This window comes from Centroberyx gerrardi, chromosome 15 (genome assembly GCF_048128805.1).
Source record: "Centroberyx gerrardi isolate f3 chromosome 15, fCenGer3.hap1.cur.20231027, whole genome shotgun sequence".
Lineage (NCBI taxonomy): Eukaryota > Metazoa > Chordata > Actinopteri > Beryciformes > Berycidae > Centroberyx > Centroberyx gerrardi.
This window is the reverse complement of record NC_136011.1, coordinates 4,204,033-4,214,087: the sequence shown is the minus strand read 5'-3', so window position 1 is coordinate 4,214,087 and position 10,055 is coordinate 4,204,033. Positions and strand designations below refer to the sequence as shown.

Here is a 10,055-nt window from a genome sequence, read left to right as displayed (position 1 = left end):
AAAATGTTCCTGCTGTGGTACAAGACACCATTTCTGGTACTATATAGAACCCTTTCTAGTGGACCCACAGGTTGGAGTCACTAACGTTTTCCCCTTAACACACCTGCTTCCAGGCAAGTAGACCAACAACACCTTTACCATTATCATTCACCAACAGGTTTAAACCTTTAACGCAGGGTCATGCTAAACAGTGTGTTATGATGAAGAGGCTAACCTCAGTTCTTTCACAACCTCTTCAGGCCCGTTTGATGTAGCCAGACGTCACCAAAATACTTTGTTCCCAAAATAACTGGTGCAGCTGCACAAGAGGAGAACCAATGGGCTTCAGTACAGTCAATGAGCTCTCTGGTCTTTTCAGGACCCAGAGGGTGGTACATGATGATGCATGCATGGGCAGCTAGTTGATGCAATGAAGGGGTAATATTGCCTTTAATTTAGTAGAAATCAATGATCAATGAAATGCTTGGTGTTGAACTCTGGTTGACTTTGGACATATTCAAGTCCAACAGCTTTGTTTGTAGACTAGAATTGTCTATGTAAACAAAATACATTTAAGTAAAGTACTTGACATATGATTTGATATTATCAGAGCAGGGCTGGTTGTCAGCACCATGGCCAGCGCTCGGCGTCTCCTAGAGGGCGCTGTAGCTTGTTTCTTTTTAGGTAATACCTTACATTCTATGGGTAAGGCCTCAATAGAAGCTCTAAAAGACAGATAAATAACCAACTTCCATGAGATCAATGTGATTTTAGAAAGCAGAATATACAAATACACACCCTGCTTTGTTGAGTTAAGTATTGATGTATAGCCAATTCATTTCTAACTCATTTTCTATCATCAGCCCTAGTTGCACCTCTGGCTATTAGCCACTAGATGGTAATCTAATAAAACTATTCTACAAGTCTATCTACACAGAGGATAATGGTAAACCACTACATAGAAAACTAATGGATAACAGTAAATAAACTACTGGCTTCACTGGAAAGCTTTATTCATTGATAAGTTTTGTCAGTGAGTTTGAATGAAGCTCATTGATTAATAGCAGACTTGTTTTAACTTGAACAATGAATTTATTTTTGTTGTTTTTATTTTTCTTCTTTAATTATTGTCACATTTTTTTTATCTTGTAAAGCACCTTGTAACTGTTTTGCTCCATAAATAAACTTTTTTTTATAATTTTAATCAAATGATAAAAATGTAATAATAATAACAATGTAATCTAATAATGTACTTTTTGCATTTCCTTTCCATTTTCTTAAAATTGTTACAGTTGTAAGTGACAAAGAACGAACTTTCACCAGTAAACATCCCCCTCATTTTCATGATTACACTGTAGCAGTACAGTAATATAAAACATAGTAAGCTATGAGTTGTTAAAATATTAAAAACAGTGTGGCATCTCTGTGGAAAATCTTCATGCCAGCTGTAATGTATTTTTTTTTTGGGGGGGGGGACATCATTATATATATAAAAACAGTTATCTAACTGGGTAATATCAGTTTGACATGTTCATGTTAAGCCATGTTCAAACAAAGAGAGCAGAGAGCAGCGGCTCACTGTGCCTGCGCCTCTGTCCCTGGCTGCACGCTGTCCTCAGTGACCTTAGCGCGGCTGCGGCTAAGTTGAGCTAAACTTTCCCTTCCTCCACCAATAGAGACAGACTGTCCCCCTTCCCCTCACAGCTGTGTGGCCTGAATGCTGGAAATAACCACCGGCCAGCGGATCAGGAGTCATGGCTGTTTAACAGTGGCAAATGTTGGCGCTGAGCCGCACTAAACTAGAAAAAAAACAGAGAGGAAGACAGGCTGAGTTTTATAATGGAGACTGTTGAACTCTTACCCAGAGAAAGGGCTCAAAGTAAAGGAGGAACAGCTAGTGTTGCAGCTGATATGAAGGCTAGACTGATATATGGAGCCGATATTGGACTTTTATTATCTGGTCCAGTCAGTGTGGTCCATCTCTGATATGGTGGATATGATGCAGTTTGATTGATTACATATTTATTGTAGAATTGATCAATACTACACTGGTTGTCTATGAGAAGCCCTTAACCTGAACTGATTCTAATGAGACATTTTGTTCAGATTCCACACAAGTATGCATTTTATTTTAGTAGTTTCCATGATGAAATCCTACACCCAAGGCTTATTCTGCTTTGTGAAGTAAATTATGCTCATGGTTTTGTTGGACTTTTAATGTGGCTCAAGGCTATATACTTGGAACATGATTGTGCCATTAATTAGTCATTCGGTTGGTAATGTGGTGAGCATTGAAATGAGCGATGTTATGGCACTGGAGAATTTCTCTAAAAGACACAAAAATACCCTATATCTTAAAATGTAATTTAGTCGAATATTGTGTCTTAAAATATGATTCTTCTTAAAACAAGTGAAAATCTACAAATGGATTTAAGCTGATTTAACTTGTTTCCCATACAAATCAACTTTTGCTTGAATCATGTGCCATTTTCTTTCCTTTTCTTCTTCTTCTTGTTATTGTTATCCTGACGTTTAGTGTCCCATGATGGTCTAAATGCTGTTTCAGTGGATTTTCCATCCTGCCAAGAATAAAATTCTAGGGGAAATCTAAAGATACTGAATATCAGTATTGACTGACAGCTTCAATCCAGAAATATTGGTATATTTGTAGGATTGGCTCTAGTTGATAATATAAATGTGTGTGTGAGTGTGTGTGTGTACAGTGTACATATGTGTCAAAAACCAAGACAAAGTATCGCAAAGTGAAGACACAACTGACAGTTGCTCTTTTTACAGTTTATTGTATATATATATTTATATATATATATAAAACTACAAAAGTAAGACTGTTTCAAATTCATAGACACCTGTCCATTTATTTCATATATATATATATTATCTACAGTCCACATATGGATCCCGATACAGTGATCAGCTGATAGTTTCTCTCTCTGTTAATCAGACAAGTGTGTTTTGTGTGTTATATTGCATAGAAAAAGGCACAGCTCTGAGGTCTGTGAAAAATACAGCCTTCGTATTCGGACAGTAGAGGGACTCGATCCTCGACTGCGGTCAGTCTTTCCCGGCGGGGTTCAAACCGCCGCACGCTCCGACAGCGCTAAAACAAGATTCGGTAACAAACACTGATCGAAAAAAAGTCTCAGGAGTTCGAATGTCGTTCATACTATGTACATTACTTTTGGCATTGAAGCGTCTATGACAGGCTTTGGAGTCTTGACATCTGAAGTTGGAGACGGGTTTTTTTTGAGTATTGCTGCGTGAACCATTTGCTTTGCGCACAAACAGGAAAAAAACGACAAAAACGTCAACGAAAAGATTACATAATGAGGTGTGTTGACTGTGAGAAGTCGTGGCTGCCACCCCCCCCCCCCCCCCCCCAAAAAAAAACAACAAAAAAAAACAATAAGAAAGAAACAAACAGAAAAACAAGATAATATGACTTCTTATGTAAAAAAAGAAAATGGCTTCCACCCATATTTCCATACTCAAGAGTACATTCCTATCTGAAGCGGAGTACATTCCTACCACACATTCTGTACACACATTTACAATCCAAATGTTCACTTCACGTCAAAAATAAATATATTTACACAGGAGAGGAAAAAAAAAAATCTGAATAAATAACTTCATTGACAAAAAAAAAAAACAAGCACTCCAAAATTCAAACACGGTGAAATAAAAGACATAATCGTCTGCAAACAGTATTAGTTGGTGCTGTCGTCTGCTTGGCTCACACTCTGCCGTGAATTCAGTTAGACGTGTATTAGAATTGCTCATGCAGTTCATTTGCATACTAGTTGAGGTCAAATGCACACCGGAAAACTAATGATCTGCCGTGGGAGCAAGTTTTAACATCGCCCAGGCTGCTCTGCTGTTGGCAGGTTAACACAGTAATGCAAGTCGGACTGAATTCCAGACAACAGATTCTGTCCCAGTAAAAACAACCAGTGAGTCCCACCAGCTGGGACCTGTGCTAGAAATACCATTTTAGCATGGTAATATACCATTTTACCGAGTAGCAGTAGACAACTGTGTTTTCATTTAGGATTCCTTGTGTTATCCGAGTATGATTGACCGTTCACTTTTAAAGGAAAAATCCGCCCTAAACACTTCAACAGCTATTGGTGATGCACCTTACATTTCTGGGCCTATTTTGTTAAATATGTCCACATATTTACAGCAAAGCCACAATGGAGTTTGAATCAACAAGCGAGGGCTTCTTTCTAGAGCCGCCGTGTTGCACTGACATTCAACAATCATAAAGGGAGAAATCCATCGTAAAAGAGGCACAGACACCAATTTCTCCACTGACAGTAGCCTCAGTAGCCCATAATGCAATGCAACCACAAGACATTTGTGTTTTGAGGAGGGGGAGGGGGGAGCGAGGAGGGGGTCATTCTGGGAAAAGTAGAAGTAGATGAGGCAGGTTGAGGGAAAGTGGGTACACCAAAAAAATGTGGGTACACCAAAAATTACAACGCTTCATCACAAAACAACTCCTGGAATGCATTGAACATCACAGATTGATGATATATAACAGTGTAAGGGGGGATTTTTCCTTTAAAGTTTGATCCTATCATTAAGCAGGTTGCATTGAAATCCCATTGCTTTAAGCCTGACTTTTGCTATGGAGTCCAGTGCAGCAATTGCATGTTACAATACGATGGTCATCTTGTTTCAACCATTTAAAACAAACCAAATATCTGCACCTTAAAATCTTTGATGCCTGTATTTAATTGTGGTCCAGTAACTTTTAACAGTAGGCTAGCGTGACTTCTGTATGAAGAGACAGATGCTGGGTTCGTGGATTTGGTACTGCTTGTGTCCACCGCAGGCCTTTTCTAGCCAAGGCAGCTAGCAAGCTGTGTTGTCCCTAGCTTATACTATAGAGGTTTTGCAGTTGTGCCTCTAAAATGCTAGCAACCACGACTGCCGCCATTATGGAGGTCCACTGGAGAATTGACTGTGTGCAAATGATTACTAAATATATAACAAACCGGATAGAAAAAAGAGATAAATGAAAAAAATGTTGTGGTGTGACTGTAGAGGTAAGTACAAACTGTTAGCTAGCTAACTAACCAGCAGGCTAATTTAGCAAAGTAACTAACATGCGATTACTAGCCATGAATAACACTAGCTTCTACTAGATACGTTAGCTAGTGTGCTAATCAGATGTGTTAACAGCAAAATAGTGATGGCTAGCGGACCAAATATTATGGCTAGCTAGCTAACAAGCTGACATTACCTTCCTGTTAATGTAACAATTATTACATCATTGGGTTTCATTACATTAACAGGAAGGTTTACAATGATCACCAAAGACCTCTTCTATACATATTCATCCCTTTTTAGATGTAGCACCATAGTTAATAACCAAATTTATGAATGGGCGACAGTTGTGGAGCGAATTTTGGCTATTAGATTATCAGTACAGTAATATTTTTGAAAACTGAACATTTCAGCCTTCTCAGTAATGTAATAGTTATTACTTTAATGGAAAACCAGTTATTACTTTAACGGAAAACCAGTTATTACTTTAACGGAAAACCAGTTATTATGTTAACGTTAGGTAACCTATCTAACAATAATGGGAAATTTCTAACCCTAACCCTACTGCAAATTGTTACTACGTTAATGGGAAGTTATTACATTAACAGTTGCAACAAGCACTCAAAGGCAGGACCTTGCCCTAAGAATTAGAAAAAGAAGTCAGCATAGTAAAAGACTGGCGGTGGACACACAGCATTAGACTGATGAACTGGGCACCCGCATGCTATTAAAAACTCATTGTGTGTGGTCTGTCAGGAAGAAAAGAACATGTGGACCTTATGAAACTCATATTGGATGCTGCAGTTAGCGATTCCTTTATGGCTTTTGTGCCAAAAAGCATGCATAGTGAGCCTTTGTGCGCTTGCTGTGCAGGGGGAATAGTGTTTTGAAACAACAGAGCCTTTTGCATGGTTGCGGGATCAGGTTTAGTCCCTGGTTTGGGTTTCCCAGTACGGCAAATCCACATTCAAATTATTCACTAGGCAGATTTAGCCCTCCTATGGTCGTATGTGTTTAAAACATCCATGAGCTTTGGGTCAACATCATTCCTGTACAGCACAATGTACAGTACTGAGTACAACCCTGAGATTTGGCATACAAGGGCTCTTATTCTGAATACAAGCAAATATACTATGCAAATATGGGGTGTATGTAATACTGTATATACTGTAATTTACATTGCTAATTCAGTAGCAACAAAACAATTATTAGGAAAATATTCATTTTTCTTTCTTTTCGTCAGTTTGAGAAAAGCCGTGGAGAGTGACACTGCTACCACAATGTTTTTCCCTGCCATTTTTGACAGCTGAAATTCATTTAGAGTGTCTTATAGAGCCAAAGTGAATAGGTTTGAAAACAATTTTTCCTCAAGAGTGATGTGTTTGGAGGCTTGAAGTCTCTGATCGGGTTGGACTTTGTGGAACGTCTCTGACCGTCCGACCGGGAGGCGAGAGTTGGTGAAGCCGCTACCGCTTCCAATGTAAACAAGTCAAGCTTTCCTGTGGGTGAAGCTCATTTGAATTCTGCTGTTACTGAAGCATGATAACTAGCCCATATGACCGAGCTCATGTAAATTAGCATTCAGCACAGTTATGTGCCTGCCAATAAGGAAGGGAAAGAAAAAAAGACATAGACTTGAACTGAATTCGTAGACAAGATGTGCACAAGAGCAGACATCTCCTTCTACCAAAACACTGGGCTATGAAAGAATGACCAAGCGATGTTCTTCAGAGCTTTCCCTGAAGCGTAATTATATAGCCAAGCTAATATGTAGCACATTGGTAAAACATAAGATTCCTCGGAAAAAAAAGGTTTCTGCTTGCTTTACAAATAAAACATAACATCTTGTAATAGGATAAGGATTAAATAACAAGCAATTATTATTTGATCATGACAAATTATCTTACTTAATAATAACAATAATAGTTTTAATAAAATACAATAAATTAAAAAAAAAGGACATTGAGGGAGTGACCTCTCTAGGCTGTTAAAGTGAGAAGAAATAACAACATAAAGACACATACTGTAAAGACAGGAATTGAATAAGTGGTCATTTTTGAAAGGCACTCATCTGCTAAAAGCCATGAATTCAGTGTGTGTGTGTGTGTGTGTGTGTGTGTGTGTGTGAGTGTGTGTGCTTATACTCCTATACTTGTGAGGACCAAATGTCCTCACAAGGATAGAAAGATTAAGAGAATCCTCCAAAGTGAGGACATTATGGAGGGCCTCATTTTTTCAAGGGGCTGATTTAGGGTTAAGGCTTGGGTTTGGGGTTAAGGTTAGAATTAGGATTAGGGTAAAGGTTAAGGTTAGGCGTGTAGTTGAGAGGGTTAAGGTTAGGGTTAGGAAATGAACGTTGTCAACGGAGATCCTCACAAGTATAGTAATACAAACTTGTGTGTATGTGTGCGTGTGTATGTCTTTGTTTCCCGGTTACTTCATTTCCACTTTGGGAAAGGCGAGCACAGTGCATGCACAGTGTTGTGTAGTAGTAGTAGTAGTTGTAGTAGTACTGAATGACATCACCATTGATGCTTACAATTACCGACCTTTGAAAGGAGTATAAAAACAAAAATAAAAACATAAAACAACAACCAGGAAAAACCATTAAAAATCGACCCCCGGATTTTCATTCCAGTCTGTTCTCCCCTGGATAAAAACGTCTCTACGTGTCTGAGGTGGCGGCGTGCACGAGTCACGAGCCCACCAGCACCTCCATGATGTGGTCCAGTTCTGTCAGGTCAATCTTGAAAGGCTGATTGGCTGAAACCTGGGGGGCGGGTCCGCTGTACGGCGACGCCAGCGATTTGAGGAGGTCGTCGGCCGTCACCACCGGCGACAGCTTGGCAAGGCCGCCGCCCGCCGCCGCGCCCACCGCCCCCGCCGTCGTGCACGGGTCAAAGTCATACATGGACGTGTCGATGTCGGCGAACAGGACGTCGTCCAGCGCCAAGTCCGAGAGAAACCCCGAGGGCGAGGAAGAGGAGGGCGGGCAGGAAGGAGAAGAGGTAATGTCTACTAGGACACCGGGGGGCAGTGTAGGCAGAGTGTCCATCGGCCGAACCTCGGCGCAGCGGGCCTCCGCTAGCAAGACGCCAGCCGCCTCTGGTTTAGCGCCCGCGGCCCTGCTGTCTCTGGGTGGACCCGTGGGTGTCGGGGTTTGGGGCGCTAACTGGGGGAGCTGGGTGACCGGTGAGGGAGCTGGGGAGGTAGTCGTGGTCATCGTATTAGCTGCTGCTGTCCTTGTTATGGCTGTGGGAGGGCCCAACTCAATGTCACTCAGAGCGGAGGGGAAGCTGTCATTGGACGAGGCAGGCACAGCGACCCGGGGGGACACCTGGGTGAGGAGGGCCGATGGTGGCGGCAGAGGCGGCGCCGGGGGAGGCGACAGAGGAGGAGTGGGCGGGGACGAAGCGCAAAAGGCCGAGTCTCCGCCGTCCTCCTCCAGCAGCGAGGCCGGCGTGAGGCAGGCCTCCAGAGGGGCGGGGCAGGCCCCCAGGGGGGCGGGGCAGGCCTGGGACGCCTGGCAGGCGGGAGGCACCAGGGGGTGGGGTGAAGGCGGCGGGGCGATCGCTGGCATCAGCAGCGCCGAAGGCTGGGATAGCTGGGCCGTCGCCAAGACGCCAAAGGAGGGCGGGGCCTCGCGGAAGCCCTCGTCCATGGGGTCATCTGGCGGCGGCGAGGGCGGCAGCAGCAGCGGCCGCAGGGAGCCCTCCTGCTTGAGTTCGTCCTGGATGCGGCGCAGCATGTTGTTGATGAGGACGCGGCGCTCCAGGCTGGGCTCGCCGAGCGGCCGCTGGCTGTACAGCTTCATCAGGGAGATGTTGAAGATGGTCTGGCGCTGCAGGGTGTACGACACCTTGGACAGGCCCTCGGGACCCAAGCCCATTCCTCCGCCCGCCACCGACGGCGCCAGCGCTTTGCCTTCCAGCCCCTCTTCATCCTCGTCCAACTTCCGCTTCGCACCTTTACCGAACATATATCTGGAAAACACAAAACCAGAGAGACAAGGGGAGAGATTCATTTGTTTCGTTTGTTGTTCAATTATTTCAGTACAATATTCATTCAACCATGCATAATGTACAAGGTTCCCCACTGTAGCCCTGATGTAAAATTCCATGACTTTTCATAACTTCCAGGACCTAAAAATGTTCTTCCTTATTGGTTTGTTAATGTTGTTTTGTAAGTCTGGTTTCCACTCCAGTTGGGCTAAAAACCATCTAATACAATGAAGTTGGAAAATACATTCTGCTATGTATCAAATTCCCTGACTTTCCCTGCCTGGAATACACCTAAAAAAAATTCCATGATATTCCGGAAATTTCATGTCATGTCTAGCATTTTGGGTTTTTTGTATGTCGATGAAAGAGCATCACCACTACCGGAGCTCACTGTATGCTTCTTAGTGTTAGATTATCATTGTCAGAAACCACACACTCACCTCACTGAAAGACAAATAAATGCCATTTATTTATAACACACCAACTGCAATCTTATTTTTCTAGGTTTTTTATTTATTTTTCTAGTTTCTAGATTGAAACCCAGAAGCTAAAACATGTGGGAACTGAAGAAGCTACTAAACGGCACCATGCTCACGGCAATAGGGGATTTAAAAAAAAAAAATACATTGGAACCAAGACCAGCTGTAAGGGGAGCTTCACCGCTGCATAGGCCAACACACACACACACACACACACACACACACAGTAAGTTATGTAATAGCAGCGTTCCCTGCTGTAGCACAGGATCATAGGCCAGATTTACAGCCCAACCCCCCCTACACCCTCCTCCTCCCGCCATATTGGAACAGTACATTGAGTTACTTAGTGAGGGGGGTTGGGGGGGATGGGGCTGGAGGGCGAGAGACGTACAGTAGGACAGGAGAGAGAGAGACAGAGAGACAGAGAGAGAGAGAGATAGAGAGAGCAAAAGAGACGCCACGAGGACGAAGCCACAGCTCATTCCCTAAACATCCATTTTCCAACAGTATTATAGATCTTATACAT

At 42.7% G+C, this 10,055-nt stretch overlaps 2 protein-coding genes across 2 annotated transcripts in view; both read right to left on the bottom strand.

Moving 5' to 3' along the window:
* sdhaf4 (succinate dehydrogenase complex assembly factor 4) overlaps positions 1-10,055 on the bottom strand; it is a 369,114-nt gene that overhangs the window by 270,972 nt on the left and 88,087 nt on the right. The gene's annotated exons all lie outside the window — the stretch shown is intronic.
* Positions 6,957-10,055, bottom strand: part of sertad2b (SERTA domain containing 2b) — a 33,371-nt gene continuing 30,272 nt past the window's right edge. The window contains exon 2 of the mRNA XM_071912645.2: positions 6,957-9,032. Coding sequence (XP_071768746.1) covers positions 7,745-9,028 — 1,284 coding nt within the window. The 5' untranslated portion in view covers positions 9,029-9,032 and the 3' untranslated portion in view covers positions 6,957-7,744. The remainder of the gene's footprint in view (positions 9,033-10,055) is intronic.